A 23770-nucleotide genomic window follows, 5' to 3' on the forward strand; every position below is an offset into this window, starting at 1 on the left:
GTTCTATTTAAAAAAATGTCAGTGGCAAAGGCTTTCAGTAATGCTATGAGCAACAAAGATTTTTGATAATGCTCTGAGTAACAAGTGTTTTTGATTATGCCCTGAGAAACAGAGGTGTTTGATCATGCTTCTGAATGAGGGACGTTTTCGATTACGCTCTGTATAACAAAGGTTTCTGACTATTCTGTGAAGGGAAACGTATTTTTTAACGCCCCCTATAGGAGAAATGAAGATTCCTTGGCAATGCCCTGATACAATGTTTTGAATAAAACAATGATTTTTTTTTAAAATACTCAGAATAAATTAATTGAAAATTACTGACAATGCTCCAGCACCAAATATTTTTGGTTTTGCTCCAAGTCAGTGTTTCTCAGCCGCCGGGCCGGTACCGGGTCATGAGTCGTTCACCGTTTCATTTTTACCCATTTGTTTTCCATTAGTCTTGTGTATGACTGGGCCTTCCTTTCTCAAAAAATAAATCAACCGAGCCGCGGGCCTCCAAAGGTTAAGGAATACTACTTTAAGTTAGAAGTTTTCCTTTATTTTTAGTAACGAAGGTTTCCGATTATGCTCCGGGTGATAAAAATTTTATATTATGCTCTGAGTAACAAAGGTTTTTCAGCAAAATTTCTAGCGTCAAAGGTTGTTTCTCATGGCAATATGAGCGTCAAGGTTTTTTTTTCCTTCAAAGCTGTAAACACAATGAAGGTTCTGTTTTAAAAAATGTCCGTAGAAAAGAATTTTGACAATGTCCTGAGCAACAAATGTTTTTGACAATGCTCTGGTCAACAAAGGTCCTTGACAATGTTCTTGTCAACAAAGGTCTTTGACAATGCTCTGGCCAATAGAGGTCTTTGACGATGCTCTAAGCAACAATGGTTCACAGTTCAAAAAACACACACACTATGTTTGAAGGATTAGCGATGAACTGTTTATCCACGAATAACGGCCGAGCATCGGACGATGAGACCCGATCATTTTCCGATACGAATGTGGTCTTCTCTCCTCAACGCTACCAAGCAGACTGTTGCGGACGACTCTCGGGTACGGTATTCGTCCTTCAGAAAAACCGGAATGCAATACCTCGCCTGCCAACCAGCCCACCTCTCTGATCATCAACGCCTGCACGCATGCATACCTCAGTCAGCAAAGCAAGCAACCATATAGCCTTTCTTCATTCTGAAATGATGACGAATACAACCGAACAACCAACCAGAGCGATTCTACAACCTGCATACGTCACTGGATTTTACAGCTGTGGAAGAAGAAGAAGAAGAAGAACAAGATACAAGAGACAATGATAAAAGCAAATAATAGTGGTATGAAAATAAGAAGAAAAAAAAAATTGAAAAATAAAAAACCAACATACTTGGGGAAATACCTACCTACCTTATCACAGAAAACGCCGGTTCTTTTTCCTTTATTTTTCTTTGAGGGACAAAGAAAAAAAGAAACAAAAACTACCGAGCATGCGCGTTTAAAAAGTCATAAACTAGCTTATAAGACAACAACAACAACTACTACTAGTATGATAAAGGAAGAAGAAGAAGAAGAAAAAAAGCAGACGAGAGAAAATTGTATTAAAAAGATTGGTGGAAGGTGAGGAGAAAAAGAAAGTGACAGTGGACAGCGAGGGGAAAGTGGGCACTGAGTCGTCTGCTGTTTGGCCATCATCATCATCATCACCACGCGTTTTTTTGATTTCTTCTCCCAGAAAAAGAGAACCATTATAAGAATCTGCAACTGGTACTTTGCTAGTCATTTGTGTTCAAGCAGCCGTGTCTATTGCCACGCGAATCTTCCTGACCGTTCCTTTTATTTTTTACATTTCAGTGTGTGAGCATTTTGGCGGTTAATTTTTTTTTTTTTTAAACCTCAGGATTTTACTACGAACAGTTAGTAGAAAAAGTGAGTAAAAAAAACGTGTTACTTCACTATAATTTTCAAATTTTAATTTTTGATTCACTAAAAATTATTTATTTCTTATTCTTATCTAGCAACATCATTTTTTAAAATAGATTAAGTTTGTAAATTGGAAAATATGTGTTCTTTAAAATTTATAATGTTTTTCCTATTTTTTTTCCTTGTTGTATTATGGCTGGAAAACCGTCCGGAGTCTACTGGTGACATTGAATGAAGTCCAATTTTTCAGTCTGTACCACAACTAAAATTTCACCTAAAATTTCTTCAGGAACCAACTGATTTTTTTTTTTCCGTTGCTCCACAGATGAAGTTTGACCGGAATTCCTTTCGTTACACTATGGTTCAAAATTTCAACCAGCACCTACTAGTTCTCTGCATCACAGGCAGGAATCTATCTAGAACATTTTAGTTCTTTTCCAGGTACCATAGCCAAAATTTCAAGTGGAACCTCCGGTTCTTTTCGTTGCACCACAGCTGGAAATCCGTCTAGAACCTATAGTTCTCAATTTTACCTCAGTCAAAATTTTCTAACTGGAACCTTGCTGTTTTTTTCCATATCACCATAGTCAGAAATCCGTCCGGCCTACTAGTGTTTTTCTATTGGACCACGGCCAAATTTCAATTGGAATTTATAGCGAAACAATTGCCCCGCGGTCAAAATTACGATCAGGATTTCATACCTCAATTCTTGCAGCTTTGCTAGAAATCCATCAAAACTTGCCAGTATATTTGTATTATACCACGGCCAAAATTTTAATTGAAACCTGTAGCAGAACCGTTGCCTTCCGGCCAAAATTACAACCAGGATTCGATATCGCAATGCGTTGCAACACTGCTGGAAATCCATCCGGGACTTTCTCATTTTTCTGTTACACCACGGCCGAAATTTTAATTGGAACATATTACGAAACCATTGCCTCACAATTGCAGTGCTGCTGAAAATCCGTCCAGAAGCTCCAGATTCTTTTCACAGCACCACCTCCTAAATTTCAATAGGAATTCCCTGAGTTATTTTCTTACAGCCTCAACCGAAATTCAGTCTGAAAAAACTGGTCCATTTCATTGTACCGTGTTTTAAAAAAAATTTATTTCAACTGTTTCCTTCCTTACGCCGTATCCATAAAATAAAAGTTGACAAACCCTAAATTCACCCGGTAATATTTTAACAAATTTCCACGTCGATGATTCCGAAACCAATTAAAATATCGAAACATACCAAGACTCAAAATCGTTATCGAATACAAGTTCTTGGATAGTCTAACTTAGCAGATAATATACAGAAAGCCATTTCAAGAAATATATGTTCATTTCAACATAATAAAATCATAATTTTCAATTCATAAAAACGAAATTATCTCAACGGACCAACGCATTCGTGCTTTTTTTCAATCATTTTAATTTCCGGTAGAAAGCACCATGACGGATACGCACGCGATGTGATCACACGAAATATTTTATATAGTCCAAATTTTTCAAGAGGAAGAAAAAACAATTTAGAAAGTAAGGAAGAAAATCAAAAGAGAGAGAAAAAAAAATCAAAGTGGTAAAAGTTCCACTTTTTCTTTCTTCTAAATACTACATCAAAAAAAAGATGGGCACATAATGGGTAGTATCTAAAATTAGGACTCTCATAAACGGTTAGTAATACTTATTTATTTCATTTTTTTTTTTACTTCGCTTTGGGCCATATAAGCGGTTTTTTTTCTTCTCTCTTTTTGTTTCAACAAAAGACCTCTTCCTCTTGATGTCTACAACTTTTTCCCACCTGGAAGAGATGATGATGCGTCGCCAACCACCGTTGTCCGAGATCAAGATACGTTGAGATAGGCAGGGAAAAGGAAGAGAGAGAGAGAGTCCAACAAGTCCTACTTTCTAGGATGGAGGAAAAAGAAAATCAAAACCTCCAACCGACCACACAAGCCAAAGTCAACGGAGAAGAATCCAACGGAGGTTTTTTTTCCTATGTTGTTGTTGTTGTATTACAGGCCGCGGCAACAGCAGTAGCTGTTCCAACTTCCACATGAACAGCTGATTCCCTAGTTTTCTTTTTCGAAATAGGTTATTCAGTCACCGGTTGGGTTGCTGTTAGCCGTAAGGCACGCTTCGTACGCTCTCTCTCTCTCTCTATCTTCATACCAGTTCACTTTTACTGTTCCACCAGCTCAGGAGAGGATAGCGAGCATCTCTCGCCTCTTTTTCATTTTTATTACCATTCCTTTTACATATGTATGCATGTGTGTATATAAGGATTTCACCTTCCCATTATTATTATTATCGTGGTAAGAATAATTTCCTTTTGTGAGTGATCATCAGTCCGAGAAGAAACGGAACTTTTATATTATTAGCCGACTTTTTTTTTTTTTTCAAATATGGTGTGAAGAGTCTTGACGGGAAATACTTTCACTGTTCAGAAAACAAAATAGCTCCTTTTGCTCTCTTTTTTTTCTCCCACCGCTAATCTTTGGAAGGAAATTTCATTTTGGAAGAACGTAGCGTGGACTTATTGCGGCTGTTGTGTAAAGTACGAATCATTGCAGTGAAGTAATATTTCAGATTGGGAATTAACTTGTACGCAGTGAGTATAATTTTACGATGAATTTATTTATTTTTCTTATCATAACGCGAAGGTATGTTTATTTCGGAATGTTTTTGCACTGTGCATGCTTAGGCTGGTTGGTGCAGCACCTTGGCTTCCCGTGATTTCTTATGGGAAAAATTCCCTACCCTTTTAGAACATTCACAAATTTTCTATTCACTTTAGGCCCTCACTTTTTTCTCGAATTCTGTGAATATTTTTATAAAATTTGAAAAATGCCTTAAGAATTTTAGTTGCTGGTAATTTTTATTACTTTTTTTTATTATTTCAACGTCAGCATCAACTTTTTGATTCATTTTAATGAGGAATCCACTCGTTAAAGCATGTAAAACCTCAGTGCTAATGAATACACAAAGATTCAAGGTATTTGAATAAGTGATGTTTGAAAATATGTTTCTTATCTGACAAGAAACATAGTTGTAAGGAGCATTTTGATAGAAAACATTAGCATTATAATGTCTGTCAGAGGGTTATACTAGAATATTTGGAAAATTCTTGTAGTGTAGCTAGAACAAAAACTTGAACGGAAATTTTAAGTATTTAAAAATGTGAATTTTTTTGTCAAATTTTGCCTGCATCAACATTTTTAAACCTTCAGATTTGATGCGTAGAGTCACTTGATGTAGCCCGCATACGTACTCAAACCTAATATGATAATTCATGTAATAAAAATGTATTTCTAATGGGGGGCTGTGTAATTCAGCCTGCAACAAAAACTCATGTTGGAAGTCATTTTTATCAAATCAAGTCCTTATCGGTATATCCCGAGTAGATCCGGAGCCGTTTTTAATGAGTTCGGGTGCCTAACATTTTGCCCCCTCCCCCACTCCTTTCTCCGCAAGCCGAAACTTGTATACCTATTGAAAATCTTTCATATGAGATTTCAGTGCAAGTGTTCAATAATTTGCTTGAGCCTCAGTCCATTTTGTTGAAAATGTCTCCGATTGGGACTTTCTATAGTCGTTTCCGCTATGGATCTCGAAAGATTTCTAGCATCAATGGAGATTTGTCCCACAAAAAAAAATATATTATTTTTAAATTTTATTGCGCTGTTAATGGTAAAATAAACTTAAGATTATCATCCACTACATTGTGCCTGAGACTTCTTTCAAAACCGCTTGTGTGGCCTATGATAGGTTAGTAAATTACTTTGTTGCCCCACGGGCTCACTAAATGATGATCAAGTGCTTTTACTTCAGACCACGAGCTTGGATCACGATGGAAGCGAAGACACAAGTTGATTTTCTTCTAAATTTTTACGGTGACTGCACCCCTTCGGGGTACTTTTTTGTTTGAAAAGATCATTTCCGATAAAATGCGCGTGGTTTTGGTTTCGATATGGTAAAAAAATTAAGAAAATGAATGTCATTTCGTGAATATTTTGGCAAAAAAATTGTGTTGCTTACTATATATGTAAAATTAGCATATTTTCAGTACTTCTGCTAGACATTGTACACTAAAAACTACTGCTTGTATCAATATGTTATTCACACAGATTATTGCTACGGCATTTTTTTCTGCGCAATGAACTAAAAGTTACAGAATATTATGAAACCTTTTCGAGACATGACTATATACATGGAAAAATACATATTTTTCGTTGAAGATACTTAATATTGTCAATTCAAAATTCAAAATCATGCAAATCAGAAAGTTTTGAATGTATTGCTTAGTTTTTAGTTCGTTGCACAGTCAGAACTGTTTAATGGGGAAAGTTCACATGGGGAAACTTTCATATTAAAAAACTCTTGAGATATTAAGTTTTTCGTGAAGTGAAAAGAAAACAATTACCTTCACAAAACGCATTCAAATATTTTATTTTCAAACTAAGATCATGAAAGTCGTTTTATTTCAATTGAAAATAATTTAGCTTCCAGTTACCGTACAGAAGAAAATGAAACAGGTTTTTGCTGTGTATATGTATATATACACAGCAAAAAATATGTATATGCATATATACATATACATATTTCAATTGCAACTTTGTTTATCTAATCGTTTACCGATGACCTTGATGATGCAAAAAAAAAATTTAAGTCTTTGTGTTATTATTATAATACTCTGTGATAAAATTATCGTAAAATATTCTAATGTCAGTTTTAATGTGAAATTCGCTCAAAATAAATGTTATACAATTCTTTTTCCAAACATTTATAATTTGATTGAAAGTGCTTCACATAATAAAGTATCTGTGAACGTTTTTCCACGGAATTTTTTTGCAGGAAACCTTTTTTTACAGACAAATCTTAAAATCTGCAATTTTTCCCCCATTTCACCATCTAAAATCCCCATCACGGAGACATTACCTTTCCTGGAATATAGAAATAATATATATCGAAGATGTTAAGCATGATCCATATAGCAGTGGTTCTTAACCCTTTAAGCGGCACTGCCGAGATATCTCGCCTAATTAAAAGCCTCTTATTTCAGCATTGACATGCACAGATGTTTTGTAAAGTAAATTTCTCAATGGAAAATATTCCCTTATACCCCCACCCAGTGTACGGCTGCTAAAAATCAGAAAAAAAGCCTACTTTCTTTAAAAAAAGTATGGCATTTTGAAGGGGCTTTAGTCATTTCTAATTGCTGCTTAACCAGGGGGCACGGCTAAGTATTCTTTGCATCCGAAGAAGTGTGGGAAGTGAATTGAATTGCAATGGGGGAGCGGAGTGGAAAAGAGGTTAAGAGCCACCGATATATTGCTAGTCAAATTACTAATTGTAATGCTGTGGAGTTGATCGATCGCGACATGAAACGAAAGCTGGTGATAACAGTTTGCTATTATCTGTTGGGAGGAAAAACCCCAGATATATTTTTTCAACCGTGATTGCGATGTGCTCTGACAGAACTTATCAGAGAAATCAGATTTCCACACCATGGAGATCAGCTGTCATTTTTGTCTCCCAAGACTGACCTTTCGAACAACTAACCCTTTCGAGCTGCCTTCCGAGACATCCAGTCGAGAATCAACAATAAGTTGCCAGGCTTTGCTCATCAAGTATTCATGACCATAGATGTTATGGAAATGTTGTATTACATATGTACATTATAATATGTACTCTTGATAATGGGGGCAATTCAGCCCCGGTTTCATTTTTTTGTTTGCACGTCGTTTGAAAATTAAATCGCTTGCAATCGATCGCTTAAAATGCGAGCAACGGTTTTGTTTCTCTCTTTCTCTTCACTTTTGAATCTGAGAAAGGCCTTGTCCTCGTTTATGCAGAGCAGACGCGGGCTTTAGAAAGCTTGACCGCTGAGTTGCTTGCTCTGTCTCTATCTCACCTTTTTATTATTATTTATTTTTTTTTTTTTGCCACGAACTCCCTTTCTATGGTTTCGTGATCTTGTTTTTACTAATGGTTTGGCTTTTGTCTGTGAATGTGAATTAACAGTAGAATATACATGTGTGAGGGGTTTTAAACAATCTCAGAGCATAAAACACGGAAGTTCAATAATCATATTTTGTTATAGGTGAGAAATTATGAGTTTCCACAAAAAAGTTTCAGTCATTACAGATTGGTTCTTGAAAAAGAGATTCTCTTAGTTATAAAGTTATCGAATTTCCCTAACCGTTATCATCTTAAGGTAAAAACGATTGATAGTAGATGAAGATTAAAATTTTCTATGATCTCGATTGACAGTTAGTCTATTTAAACGGTTAATCTGCGATGTTCAAAATTTTGATGACAGCCTAGGATCTTCTGCGATTTTATCTGAAGTGAAAAAACTTATGATTGTTCAACATTATTTCCAATTCCAGAATCTTAGACTGAAACTAGAGTAATTGATCATCCACAAATACAATAAGAAACATCACGTGACATACCAATGGCTTCAGATTTATTTTCATGCCATCGATTAGGAATGAAAATTCCGTCTAGGTTGTCGAAGATGACCGAAGATTCACGGTAACCTTAAAGCGATAAAACCCATCTGAGTTGCTAATGAATATTTATCCTTCCCCTTTATCCTCCTTATCCTCTGAATTGACTGAATATTTATCCTCCTTTTCTCAATCAGGAAAAAAAAAAGACTCGTACCGGGTATGGTAAAGACAGTCGAAGGTTCTGATCCTATTGTTAATGAGGGGAAAACCCACCGTTGATACGTCAAAGATGACAGAAGATTCTTATCCTGTCGTAAAAGAAGAAAAATAACCCCATTTAATGAACGAAGGCTCATCGTATCCTTAAAGAGGTAAAACCCGCCTGAATGGTTGAAAGATGACTGAAGATTTATTTTTATGAAAAAGAAAGGCTCATACCTGGTATGTTAAAAATAGTCGGAGAGATTCTGATACTATTTTCAACGAGAAAAAAAAATCCATTGTTGATACGTCAAGAATGACAGAAGGTTCTTATCCAATCATAACATAGAAAAAAAAACCTCACACAGGTGACATGATGAAGATGACAGAGGATTCCTGTTTTATCGTCAAAGAGGGAAAACTATCGTTGATATGACAAAGACGACCGGAGATTTTTCTGCACCCTACTGTCAAACAATAATAACTATTCCGGCTGTGTTAAAAGCAACTCTGATTTCCGTCTTTTCGTCAAAGGGGGAAGCGCATACCTGTCATTGAAGTGTTAGGGAAGACCCGAAGATTCGGAATCGCTATCATCAAAAACTAAAAGTTATCGTTGATATAACAAAGATGACAGGAGATTCGCATATTATCGTCGAGAAAGGGGAAAAACCCATCGTTTTACGTTTTACTGCCAAAGACGACTGAAGATTCTCATATCATCTTCAAAGAGGTAGAACCCCATCCTTGATGGTTAAAAGATGACAGAAGATTCTGATCCCCCCCCCCCCATCGTTATAAAGTCAAAGAAGATTTGTATTCGACCGAAGATTCGTATCCTATCATCAAAAGAGGGGAACGCCATCTTCGATGTGTTAAAGATGACCACAGATTCCCTATTATGAAAGAGGGGGAAACCCATTCTTATAAAGTCAAAGATGATCAGAGATTCACATCCTATAAGGGAAATCCCATCGTTTTAATGTCGAAAATGACCGAAGATTCTCATCCTGTCTTCAAAAAGGGAGAAACCCCATCTTTGATGTGTTGAAAATAACCGAAGAAACGCATCCTATCGTGGAAGGGGGGGGGGGGAATCCATTTCTGATATGTTAAGGATGATTAAAGATTCTGTTCCCCTATCATGACGGAGGAAAAACACATCGTTGTAATGTGAACGATGACCGAAGAATCGCATTCTATCATCTAGAAGGGAGAGAGGATCCCATCTTTGTGTGTTTAAGGATGACCAGAGATTCTGATTCCATATCATAGAAAAGGGGAAAGCCCGTTATATATATATTGTAATATCAAAGATGATCGGAGATTTTAATTCTTTCGTCAAATAAATAAAGAATCACACTTTGAAGTGTCCGAAGATTCTGCTCCTCATCATCAGAGGAAAACAAACTATTGTTTATATGTTGAAGATGATTGGAGATCCTCATCCTATCATCAAAAATAGAGAGAGAGAGAGATCAAGAAAATCCCATCCAGAAGATAGAAAACCGTTCTAAAGTACCCTTTCCTCATCAAAGAGAGAGCAAAAGCAGTCTAAGATGTCAAGGATGGAATCAGACATATTGTCTTACATTAAACAAGGTAAAGGACTAAAGAAAATTTTAAACCATACCACACCATATCTAAATAACGAAGTAAATTTCTTCAAATCAAGCCAATTCTTCTGAATGATTTAATTTAGCATTCATAATTTTTCTTTGGCTTACAGCGATATTGCTCTCGGTGCATAATTACCCCCATCGTATCCAGCTTCAAACAAGATACGGATCTGTTCGCTAGTTCCGATTATGTGTTTTTTATGAGCTCATCGTCTAAGTTTACTATATTGGTGAGATGACTGCATTGAAAAAACAAAAGAGAGGAGGAAAACAAAGCAATTAATGAATTTCATTATTATTTTGTTCAGATCTCGATTCCGATCGAGTGCTTCAAAAAAAAAAAAAGATATTGGCAAAGTTCAGTTAAGAATAAGATTTCTAGGTTAATGGTCAAATGAAACCGCTTTTCACAACGATTGCATCATCAGCCCGAAGAAGTTCCAGGATATATGAGCATTTTTCTCATGTCTTCTTCCGAACAGTTATTTTAGTAGATTTGGAAGAGGAAGTATGCTTGTGTGTGTATGTGTGTGCTGATGGGAGGATATTTAAGTTTGAAAAATATCATACTGTAATTGGTCCACCCAACAATTCTAGCAAGATCCTGTTACTCCTCTCGAAGCAAGAACGCCTGTCCATACTTTCTAAACGAGGTGAGAGTTGGTAAAAGGAAAAAAACGACACTTCGGTCGTTCCGACGTTAACACCTCCGTGACTTGAAGTTTTAAAAAGCTCTTTGAGTTCAAGGTTCACCTCGTTAAACTGTATCGAACGAGAGAAAAACGACCAATTTTGCCTTCATCAACGTCCAGTGTCACCATTTCCCGCCAGACGTCCTTGACTTGCGCATGCGCGGCTAGAGGACATTCCGAATCTTGTTTGCTCGGGGGAGGATTGCTGTTGCGATATATGTATATTGAGCATGTCGTCATGTATTATAAACTCTCTTAGTTGTGTTTTTTTTCTCTCTTTCTCTTACCTAAGAAGTGAAGAAGTTGTTTACCGAATAAATTAGATTATAATTTATTCTGTCATCATTCCAAAAAAATGCCGCATTTCAACCCTTCATAGAAAACAAACCGATTTTCGTTTCAATTTTAATTAGCTATTCATTCAGACGTGATTTATTTAACATGCTTTTGCATACAGCGGGTAGCATATTCAAAATGACCGCATTTCTTGATTCAAGAAAAGAACAAAATATTTCATAAAAGATCTTGAGTATGCAAATACAATGACGTGTCTATCTCCAAAAACATCTCACAACCGTTCAGATAAGACCAGCCATCATTATCTTGACGACTGAGGCTTACACGAAAGCCGGTCTTTAAAAAAATATCCAAAAAAACTCCGGAACCTTGGTAAGCTGATGAATATGGATACGTCTATAAGATTCTTTTGAGTCTGTGGATGTTAGTTACCACAAACGCTACCTACACTCTACCTACCTATTTTGCAGCTAGGGAAGTCTCCACTAACCGAATAATAATAAAATCTTGATATTCAATTTGATAAATACTTTTTTCCTTTCAGGACAATCTCTTCACCGAAGAAGAGGACTCATTTTCAACTTTCAAACGTCCACTACGTCTAGAGAAAGCAAGAAAGCTCTCTGACGCATACGCCTATTGTGTTTGTTTTCTACCCACCATCGAAAATGAGGCAGTGTTGTCAGCTTACGATGATCGGATTCACTCTAGTCATTTTACTGAGGACAGTCGTCAGTCAAGACGCTGCTGGACCAGTATATCCCGATGGCTCAATCAGACTTGTCGGAGGGTCGAATCCCACCGAAGGCAACGTCGAAGTCTTCTACAGAGGACGCTGGGGTTCTATATGTGACGACGAATGGGATATACGAGAGGCGTACATCGTATGTAAAATGCTGGGATATAATCGAGCCGTGAGAGCGACTTTCAACTCGCAGTTCGGGAGAGGAAGGGGTGAGTGTCACATAAAAATGCATAATATAAAATATTCAATAGTTTATTCATAACGCCCTGATCCATCTGGTGTATAAGGAAAAACGAATTGCTTCATGTCCACACTTGAACTATCACCTCGAGAAATCATTCATCGAGACTTCTATAGAAATCTCCACAGTCTCATTGTGTCTAACCGAAAGTTTAAAAAAAAAAAGACAAAAAATAAACTACTATTTTTACACACTCAGACACGCGCTCTCAAGTTGCCAATGACCGCTTTCGAGCAGGTATGAGCACCAGCAACTACTTGACCTGACAAAATCTCTCGACGAAACGCACGGGAACAGGTTTCGGTTAAAAATATTTACATTGAAAAAAAAAAAAAATTCGCTTAGAAATTTTGCGTTGTATAACATTTCCGTTTTAACGGAGTGCAATCAACCATTACTCGAAACTTCATTTTAAAAAACTTAATGAACCTTGGTAGCATTACTCATATATATAAATGATGTCTAAGGGCAGCGGTCGAGACAATGGACCATTCACATACTCATGTGTCTCTGAATTCAATCCTGTTCCAAAAAATTAAAATTGACGTGTCTTTTGATTCTGATCGTATTTGATTGGAAATTAAACAAAAAATATATAATACATCCAATTTACGTTTTTATCTGTATATATATATAAACAGAGAAATGAAGCGTCGTTCTGCCCATGGAATCTGATCTTATGTCCTAAGAAAAAAATGTGATAAGTAGGGCTCGGAATTTTATGTCCTAAAGATGAAACGTCGTTGTGTGCTGATAGGTTAAAAAAAACTTTTTCATGTTTTTTTAACCCATTAGCAACGGCGTTACATGTTTAGGTCATAACAGTCCTAGCGCAGTGAGTATCTCAAAGTATCTAAAAATTCCGATTCTTATATCTTAAGAAACACGTATTATATACACCGTGAGAAATAAAACCCCGGTGAGTGTCTGGCTTTCGATCTTACTTCCTCAGGGTACGATTATAGAGCACTCGTGTTTCCGATTATGGAAACCCGCGTCGTCTCCGATTGGTTAAAAACCCGAATTTGAAGCTAAAAAACTTTGAAATTCGGGTTTTCAACCAATCGTATACGACGCGGGTTTCCAGAATCGGAAACACGCGTGCATTACTATAATCGCACCCTAAGAAATAAAAGATTGATGAGTTTCTGGATTCTAATCCCGAATAGGAGATTCTCTACCTACCGTCGAATCCCGTTATAACGAACACCAAGAGACCGGAGAAATCGCTTCATTATAATGAAATTTCGCTACAAAGGAATTTCATTGCTCCTATGCAATCTTATCTGGGGCTTTAGAAAAGTGTTCGTTACAACGGAATTTTCGCTATAACGGTATTCGTTAGAACGAGATTCGACTGTATTATGATTCTCATAAGAACTGAAACCCTGATGACGATCTGTATTCCAATCCTTATGTCTTAGGAAATAAAACACCGATGAGTCTCTGGATTCCGATCCTACCTTCATAGGATGCCAACTTCCACGATTTTGGTAATATTGATGATACCTCACGTAAATTTCTTCTCACTCTTGTAGTTCTGTATATGGTTTCCTATCTTCCTCCAATTTGTTTTTTTTCATCAAATTAATTGCTCGATTGATTTATCTCTGACGCGGTGATTGCGCATCGAACTAGGTGATCACTCTTGAGATAATTTCCTACAGTTGTACTAGCACATCTCATGCATGTGAAGATGGGAGGGGGGGGGGTTAAACTCGCTGTTTCAACCCCGTTAATGCCTGATGTAAGACAAACAATAGTTCTTTGTCTTTTTCATCCTAAGATTATGAATATGAAATGAAGCTCGAGATGTGAAACAGAAAAGTGGGAACTTTGAAAAACACGCTAATCGTTTTCTCTCTTAAATGAACAAACAAACGTACAAGAAAGTAAATTAGCATTTTGTATGTTTATTTGTTCGTTTTTTTATTATTATTCGTGACTCCATACATTTAGAAACCTGTTTATTTTCTCCCTGTTGTTGAAGTCAATGAAAAATTACCGTTGCTCACAGAATCACGTTTGTTTCGAATAATGATGGGTCCTCAAAGCTCGTGGGAAAACAAAAATGAAATCGAATTTTTTCTAAATACAGTGAAAGTCCGTTATAACGAGAGTTCAGAATCAGAGGGAAAATTTTCGTTGCAACGGACTTGTCGTTACAAACGGATTTTAGTTTTTTTTTCAATGTAGAAACATAAAAATGGGGGTGAGGGACAAACTAGATAAATTTACCTTTCTTTTTTCATTTTGAACTACTTTTGCAGAAATATGCATCTATAATTAGCTGCTTATGCATAAACAATGTTCAATATGTAACAAAATTTAGCACTTTATGGAATGGCACAGTTTCTGCAACTAGAGTATTCGTTGTACTATAAAAATATCCAATAGCACCTAAGGCAGAGAAAATGATTAAGACCTATTTGCCCCGTGTCCAGTTTTAGAAAATTCCATGGAAGAGGAGGGAAGGATTTTCGGAAGGAAATAACAGCAATGTCAAAACCAGAGGTTGTGCCCCTCCTGTCCAACCAGCACACCTACAGAACAAACCGAGCACGACCAGGCTCTGTCGCTTACTAGATTTTAGCTCATTGCCCCAGAGGGCGCGGTCGTGAAGGAGAAAATTCTTAAAGACAAGGAGGAAGATTGGGGGCTCCTTTCGTAGGATACAATATACATTTGTTAATCGTTGTGGCAATATACATACAATCGTTGTGGCAATATACATACAATCGTTGTGGCAATATACATACAATCGTTGTGGCAATATACATACAATCGTTGTGGCAATATACATACAATTGTTGTAACAATATAAGCATACATACAATCATTGTGGCAATATACATACAATCGTTGTAGCAATATAGGCCTACATACAATCGTTGTAATAATATAGGCCTACATACAATCGTTGTAATAATATAGGCCTACATACAATCGTTGTAATAATATAGGCCTACATACAATCGTTGTGGCAATTGTAATAATTACAATTATCGTTGGGATAATTCTTAACGAAAGGGAAAGAAAAACGTGCTTTTCGAGAATTTCCGCTGTCGTTATAGCGAATATGTGTTCTGATTCCAATTAATAAATGACTTGCTATAAGCTAATCCTTTTTGTATCTTTAACATTAGCTCTCTGAGAATCGCTTGCGAAATAATCGTAATAGCGAGATTCTCGTTATAAAACGTACTTTTACTGTACTTTGAATTTTTCAAAAATTTAGTTTACTTATTTCATATTATTCTTAAATCTTTCTCACAATTTTTTTGGACCATGCGGAATTACACGTGAAGTCCAGAACTGTTACCACAAAGCTCTCACAATGCAAACGTTAGACGTTAATACACTCATAGTACGTTAACCCTTGAACTTGTCATTCTTTTCTTTTGCTATATATATTATCGCCAAGACTATTATATAATATAATAAATTGGACCTTGAAATAAACACTCACACACACAAAGTTTTCATGCCTGTTGATGATAGCTTCTGATGTAGTCCGCGAATCCGATTCCTTATTCTAGTCACAATCGAGCATTGTCTTCTACTTCATTTTATTAGGATATTTACCTCGTTATAAAAAAACCACGTGTATTCGTAATTCCTCGCACACACACTTAATTTCGAGCATTCATAGAGCACGGGTTACGTCGTCGTCCGCGCAATGTCGTGGACCTTTTCTTAATATCATTATATTAGCGCTATATATTATTACTATTATATTGTTATGATTATTATTATCGTCATTCTTGTTCAGGCGCTCGTGCGCGAGCTTGCATCAGATGTTTTCCTTTCCTTTCTTTCTTGTTTTTTTATAATACGTACGTGACTAAGAAACTAAAGTGGCTATTTTCTACGACATAAAATGTTTTTGACCTTTTATATAGTATTTATTTTTATTCTTCCTCTGGTATAAAGTAGTTATCGTAGGTTATGATCTGAAAACATTTAAACTGTGTTCTACGAGCTCGGTTATTTTGCAATTTCTGGGATGTATCAGAGGAAGGCGAGTTTTGGAGTTCCTCGAGGGCACAAAGTTCTTTAAATGTCCACGCCTATTGACAAGTGTTTCTCTCTCCCCCCCCCCACCCCGAACATTTATATAATACAATTCGCAATGAATTCGGTATATTGTGTCTCGCGAGAAATGCATATTTTTAACGTTCCGTCTTTACACGTTCCTTCCTGATCTTGTTCTCGTGTTCATCCGAGTGCCCTGAACGTGACGTGGAAACATAGTATCTGTTGTCTACGATCGTTTCCTTGTGTTCGGCGATTAATAGGCATAAAATTTATGACGATGTCGTCGAGACATTTGTCGCACCGCGGTCAAGGTTAATAATCTACACTGATTTTCTATTAGCTGCTAGTTCTCGATCCATAAAGCTTCTTTAAACAACTTTATCTTTAGACTTGAGAGATAGGCATTCTCCAACATAGCCCACATCCCTCGGGATAATGAGCTTGTTATGTCTTTTGAAGACAGAGTCGGGGCTATAGCTTGGTTGGCATAAAATAGGCACTACTACTATTGAATACTACTTTTCTAGGGGGATTTCTAACAAACGGGTGCGTGTCGGAAAGTGTTTAGTGTGACTATGCTTGGCCCTAAATTATTTATGATACCGTGTTTCTTATTCGATATAATTTCTGCCACCTTTCTTCTGTATTGGGAACAGAGTGAAGGTCATGGTCAGCTTGTTGTGTTTTGTCTTCTACGTTGGAAGTGAGAGTAGTGGATGCCTGAATTATCATGCTCATACGGAATCGTGTTGAAAGCATCGTGCCTGCTTGCAGTCTGTAGCGAGACTTTTTTTTTTTTCAATGAGAAATTGAAAATAGGTTCGCGTTCGCTGCCCGAAGTTGGAGAAAACCACGAAAAAAAATTTAGTAGCTAACCAGGTCCGAGCCGTCTGCGAAGATCAAACCTAGGCCCTCGCGATGCCCACAAGACCGCACATTGGCATAAGATAGAGGACTGGTTACTTGAAGTGGATTTTCGGATAGCTGAGGCGTTCCACGCCTCGGATGTGAGATACGTTGCGGAAGGTGGAGTGTCCCGAAATGCTGATGAAATATATTCCGTGGTTTTATCAATGGTATGTTGGTTCCATAAAAATATATATATATATATATATATATTTTTTTTTGGGAGGGGAGCACGCGTGGTCTTGAAAGTGAAAACAGACAAAAAACTTCAATCGAATAACAAATTCCAATCGGATGAGAAAAATGAAAGTTGTTGGTTAGGAATTCGAGGAAGCGAAAACCTTCCATTTGCTTCTTCCTCTCCCGTGACGCTTCCTTCCTTCTTGCAACGTGAAAGACTTCCTTCCTCGAAGAAGAAAGCGATCGTGATCTTGTTGCAGAGGAAGACAGGCATATACAAAAAAAAAAAAAAAATGAGAGATGATATTTGTCATACATGCGCAAGATGAACCGATTACACTCACGCACCTCGAGAACAACTTTTTTTTTTCAATTTTTAGTGTCACGGAACGGCGCCATCTCATTCGGGATCTATATAATGGAACTTCTCTTACTGTCTTAAATCAACCGTCAATTTATAGGTGGTTTTCAAAACGATTACATTAGAAAGACGCCGCCACGTCCTAGGAAATACATTCTTAGATCCTGGCAGCGAAAAACTTGGGTTTTATTGCTTGAATGAAATTTTTTTGTAAATCAACTGCCTTTTTAAAGTCATTGCAAAAATTCTGTTCACGGAGGATTTTCACCTTCCACCGACAAGTATGTTTCAAACCAGAAGTTTTCAATTATAAACCAATTACAGAACGTGTATAATGCAGGAGTTAGTGTTCAGCACGTATGTTGTATTCATGAATATTTCTCAGCATTGTTGCATAAATTTTAGAGGATACGGTAAATTTGAGTTGATCAAACCTATTGTTTCTTTGCTTATACTTCGATTAATTTAGTTGAGTTCTACCGTTTCGTTTCATAGAAACCTTTATTCGTCCACGGCCAATTCAATAGAAACCTTTGATCGTCCGCGGCCAATCCAATAGAACCTTAGGATTGCCAATAGATACCCGTAGAATTTCATTATATCGACCGTGCTGCAGGTCAAAAAACGGTAGGTCTTAATCGAATCGACCATGGTGCAACAAAAGAAAAGTACAGAACTTTACTGAATTGGCCAACGTGGACGAGCAATTCAACAGAACTTTATAGCTTCCTTTGATAGCACCTTGGCCAATTCAGTCAAGTTCTGTACTTTTCTTTTGTTGCACCATGGTCGATTCGATTAAGCCCTACCGTTTCTTTTGGCCTGTAGCATGGTCGATATAATCAAATCCTACGGTTTTCTATAATCGCACCACAGAAAATTCAATAAAACCTTGGTATCTTTTGAATCGTGGTATTCTTCTACTTCTCTTTGTTTTACCGAGTTTAATTCCATCGCAACGCTGCTACTGTATATCCTGTAGATACATCATAATCATTTTATACAGTAATAAATGAAACTGGGATCAGCTGGTCAGAGCTGGTGCCCCCAACGCCTACATCCGTCTTTGCTAAAATAATACCCCTCTTTCAATTTGAGCCTATTCATCGTGACTATAGTCTTACATTCTCTGAAGCTAATTAGACCGTTCATAACGGTTGCAAGCACCCATGATACAGCTCAGACCCGTACCATAGGTCTGAGGAACTTATTCCTTGTGATCTAACTTTTTTGTTATCAGATAGAGGAACTTTATCGAGATCAAACGTCTAAGCTAATATTCTTTTCGTTTATTTTTATATTGTATTCTGCATACAAGGTTATCGAACCCTCTCAATTTTCATTCCTATCTAGTTCAAAACCCTTAATCTAAATATTTATGCTATCAAATTTATACATGCGAGAGAAAAAAATCAATCAGTGGCCTCACCTTTTTCATTAGCCTTATAGCTAGTTATAAAATAAAATCCTCGCCGATCGTTCAACTAACTAGCAGTAACATGGCAAGACCAGTCCACGAAAATATTCAGAAAAAGAACAAAAAAAGAAAGAATAATAAGTAGAACGATCATCCAATTCAGTGGCTGGTAGCTACCGATGAATGACACATAATAGAGAAACTAAGCGGTGTTATAAGGATAAAATACGCGTTTATGGTTTAAACACCCCTAACACAGTGAATAACACCCAGATATTATATTCAAAATGGGACGTGTGTCCGATGGAACATAGAGAAAAGAAAGAAAAAAAAAAAAATCTAGGTGTGGTTTACCTAAATATCTTTCGGTATTCAATAAACTATTACAAACGATTACTTCCTTGTGGGTGGTGCACGTAGATACTAGCAGAGAAGACGACGTGGTAATAACGTTGGTGGTAGTGGCAATGGACATGACGTCAATGAATAAACGCTGGTCTGCCCACAAATGCGATATAAGAAAGGAAGAAAGACCGATTGAAATCAACTGATTTCAATAGCTATATATAGTCACCTAGTTTCCGACAGCAAACACAAGAATGAAAAAATAAATATAAAAGAAGAAAACTGATGCCCACACGTAAAAGCGCGGGAAAAGTTGTTTTTTTTTTTCAAACCTGTGGACTGGATCCGAGATGTTTGAGGTTCTCGTTAACTATATTTTTTTTTCTTTTTCGATGTCCTCGAATACAAAGATGAGAGGTCAGTAGCCTTTAAAGAGTATGCAATGTATAGAGTCAGCTTCTGTCCCCTCCAAATTAATGCGATGAAGTCGGTTTTTTGGATCCCCTCCTGTTTGGCTAACCTATATGCGAGTCGTAATAAATTATAAGCGTGTATGTGTGTGCGAGAGGATTAACGTTGACATCCTCGAGTCGAAAAAAAAGAAAACACCGAAGCGTTTCTGGATTCTGATCCTATGTTCAAAGAAGTGAGAACACCAATGAGTATCTGAGTCACGATCCTATTCCCTGAGAAAGAAAACATCGATGAGTCTCTGGATTCCGATATTGTATCTTAAGAAATAAAGCACCGATGAGAGTCTCTGAAATGATGCCACCCACTTTAAATGAAACACCTATAATTGTTTAGGTTCCGTTCCTACCTCCCAAGAAATAAAACACTGATAAGTCACTGGATTCCGATCCTACATGCTAAGGTACGAAGATGAAAAATTTCATTGTCGTTGGATAGATTCATTGCTCTCACACTGCTACAGGATTACTTGGGTGGTTTTCTACAAGATTTTGCTTGGCTTCCCACATAGTGCTTGCTGGTGTCCGATTCTGCAAGTCGGCACCGTTTCTGATTGGTTAAAAACCTTGAATTTCTAGATTTTTAACCAATCCGTAACGAACTCAGACTCACAGAATCGCAAACCAGCGTGCATTGTGTATTCGTACCCTAAGAACTGAAACCACAATGAATCTCTGTATTGCGATGCTTATGTTGTGAGAAGTATAGCACGGATTAGTTTTTAGATTCCAATCCCACTTCCTAAGAAATCAAACACTGATGGGTCATTAAATTCCAATCCCACGTCTAAAGGAATTAAACACCAATGAGTCTCTGGGGATTCCGAACGTACGTGCTAAGAAGTAAAGCACTGATGAAGCTCTTATTCCGATCTTATGTCTTTGGAAATCAAACACTTTTCAGTCTCTAGACCGGAGAAACCATCCAAATCCATTTTGCTCCTCTCTCTGTACTCTCCCTATCCTTACTCGAAACTTAAGATTGCTCCATACAAACATAAACGATATCGTGCCATCCTATTCTTGAAATGGGTGTATGTACGTCCTATATGCTCTGGTTATTAACTTCTCTGATACGACTTTTAAATATAAACGGTTAAACTATAGATATAAAGGATTCATATTACCAGAGAGGTGAGACCATAGGCAGCTCTTTTTTACTCGCCTTTGCCTCGCTCCTCGAGTATGTGTGTGGTGTATAACAAAACTATACAACTGTTTTCGTCGCTAATTTCTCTTCTACATTCGTACATCTTGCCCCCCCCCCACTATGTGCGTGGCCCTAAGTACTACTGTGAATGGGGGGGGGGTGTCGTGTACAGCTCTGTGAGCTAAGGCAAGGGCCAGAAGTGGGGGCGGGAGTAAGGGGGCAGTTGTCCCTGGTGACAATCTTGAGAGAGCGCCAAATTTTAGGGGGAAACAATAAGGACTGCTACAAAATCAAGCTTTTACATTGGAGGTGGTGGCGAAATCATATATCATCCCCCCCTTACAAAAATTACGGACCTGGCGAGGTCAGATTGAAAGTGAGAGCACTGGCAAACGTCAATGAGCGAAGTTTTGGAACGAGATGTCTCGTAAATGCTGATAGAATACGAATCGAGCACATTCCATGAAATGTCATGTCCTTGGCAATGTACGGGTGTACATTCGGTTGGAGCTCTACCGTGTTACTGTAAAACACGATGTGGAAAAGAAGGAACATTTTGGCAATGAATATGGATACCATTATTAAACTACGAACCAAAAGTGGCTCCACACAGGAATCATGAAGTGGTCCCTATTTTTTTAATAGTGAAACTGACATTTTTATTAAGTACGGACCAGATCTCTACTAGATATTTTCAAACATAGATCAATCAATGCAGAATTTTTCGCTCTTTTTTCGTGTATTAGATGCTATTACGGAAAATTTATTTCAGCATTTGTAGAGGTTTTTCCAATATTGACTTATATCCAGATACGTTGAAGATTTGGCATTGCATACTCATCTAGTCGAAATCAGAAACTAAATATTTTGCCACGTATAAAATCGGCCATGACTTTTCTTTTACATATTGAACATCATTTCTTGCACCAGTACAACAAATAAACCAGTGAAGAAATGAAAATTGCAAAATTTTGCTTTCCTTCTTACTGATTATACACATGTTCCTTTGAAATGTTCAGAAATTTATGTCATAACCTTCAATATTTACGGAAATTCATTACCTATTCATTTATAAGATATTTGTGAAAAAGAAACAACCACCTTTATCAATGAGTGAACTCTTAGGCAACTGTATCCGTCCGATCTTAGCCGTTACACGTCACCGTGCAGTGGCCAGTTGATGAAATGGACTCTGAAGTGCAAATTACGGTCGATATGGTAATTAGAGACATCAATCAACACATTAAATCGGTAATTAATTGCATCAATCGCCTGTTATTAACATATTTTGTGTCTCCTCATTAACTGAAAAGCCGCGGGTGATTTATTTCATGTTTCCGATTCGGGAACTTGTGACGCGAATTTCGTTTCTTATGTATGGAAAAAAAACAAGAATTGGAAGATTAATGAATATTATTACCGACACACACACGCGATTCTGTCTTCTTTTGATGACTTTTCTGAATGGACAGACACCAGTCATGTTTTAAAACCTCTATATGACGGTCACGGTGAGAACAGTTGTCATATTTGAAGTCATTTTATGTCCAATACCAGTGTTTCTCAACCTATGGTCCACGGACAACGTCTGGTCCGCGAAGATAGCACAGATGGTCCGCAGGCAAACTTGATAAATTAGTTCTAATTGAATGTGAAATAATGTTCTAATGTTGTAATTGATAAAAGTAATATCTTCATCTTCACCATGAACCATTTTCAATCCACTGCTGGATGAAGGTCTTTTCTAAGTATGTGATATTTTTCCATTAGACTTTTTCCAAAAGTCTGATACCAGTCCATCCAGTTGACTCCAGCCACACTTTTCGGATCTCGTCAATCCATCTTGTTTGGGGACGTCTTCTTGGACGTTCAACACCACGTGGATACCATTTCAAAATACTTGTGGTCCATCTGTTGTCCTGTCTTCTTGCAATATGTCCGGCCCTTTTCTATTTTATATTAATCAATCAATATATTTTATTTTTACAAGAAAGCGTTGAAAAAACACAGAAATGTTTCAAACATTTCAAACAGCTCAGAAACATTTAATTCTTTCCATGATATCGTATACCTTTGTGTGGCTTCTTATCCAAGTAATTCGTTTTCTGTCTCTCCCCCCCCCCCCCCCCCCACCATCTTGTGATGCTTAACATACGTCTTTCCATGCTCCTTTGTGTTTTCTGTAGTCTTTGTATCGTCTTGCTTGTGAATGTCCGTGTTTCAGCTCCATAAGTTAGTCGCTGGTAGCACACACTGGTTAAACACTTTTCTTTTCAGGCATAAGGTCATGTGGCTCAATAAGGCAGTCAGATATAAGTAATATCTTATGGGCTCCTAATTAAAATTAGACCTCCATACCTTTGAGGACCATATCTCATTGAGAAAATGCGGAAACTGATCCTGAATACTAATTGCAGTTAAAAAAATTCTATTTTCGAAAAATTATCTAGTTATTGCTGAAGCGTTGGGAAATTAGGAACTGCTACAAATCGCTTTGGACAAAAATGTAGTTCACTGAAAAAAAAAATTTCACATGAAACATTTATCACATGAAGAGTGCGAATATTTCATTTAAAAAACACTATACGTAGGGATCTTAAATGCGGTAAAAAAATTCTGATCGCCACTTGTCATCAAAGAAATTTACCATAACTTATCAAAATCACCAGTTGTTGCTAAAATTTCTAATAAAGTGCCGATGGGTGGGAAGTGAAAGGGTTTCTGAAATCGTAGTGAATGTAGTTCAGGGGGGAAAAAATGTTG

The 23770-nt window shown here is 37.1% G+C and overlaps 1 protein-coding gene across 2 annotated transcripts in view; it reads left to right on the forward strand.

Annotated features, from left to right (window-relative positions):
• Positions 1-1755: 1755 nt before the first annotated feature.
• The window catches only part of LOC149078039 (lysyl oxidase homolog 2-like), a 99602-nt gene continuing 77587 nt past the window's right edge, over positions 1756-23770 (forward strand). The window contains exons 1-2 of one of the 2 annotated variants that reach the window (XM_089241607.1): positions 1756-1908; positions 11699-12108. In XM_089241607.1, the coding sequence (XP_089097733.1) occupies positions 11823-12108 (286 nt within the window). In that variant the 5' untranslated portion in view covers positions 1756-1908; positions 11699-11822. Of the gene's footprint in view, positions 1909-3723; positions 4499-11698; positions 12109-23770 lie in introns of those variants that run through there. The other variant, XM_089241608.1, reaches the window with a different exon arrangement.

This window comes from Pholcus phalangioides, unplaced genomic scaffold (genome assembly GCF_987345545.1).
Source record: "Pholcus phalangioides strain wild (caught in Gottingen) unplaced genomic scaffold, Ppha-v1.0 ptg000014l_1, whole genome shotgun sequence".
NCBI lineage: Eukaryota > Metazoa > Arthropoda > Arachnida > Araneae > Pholcidae > Pholcus > Pholcus phalangioides.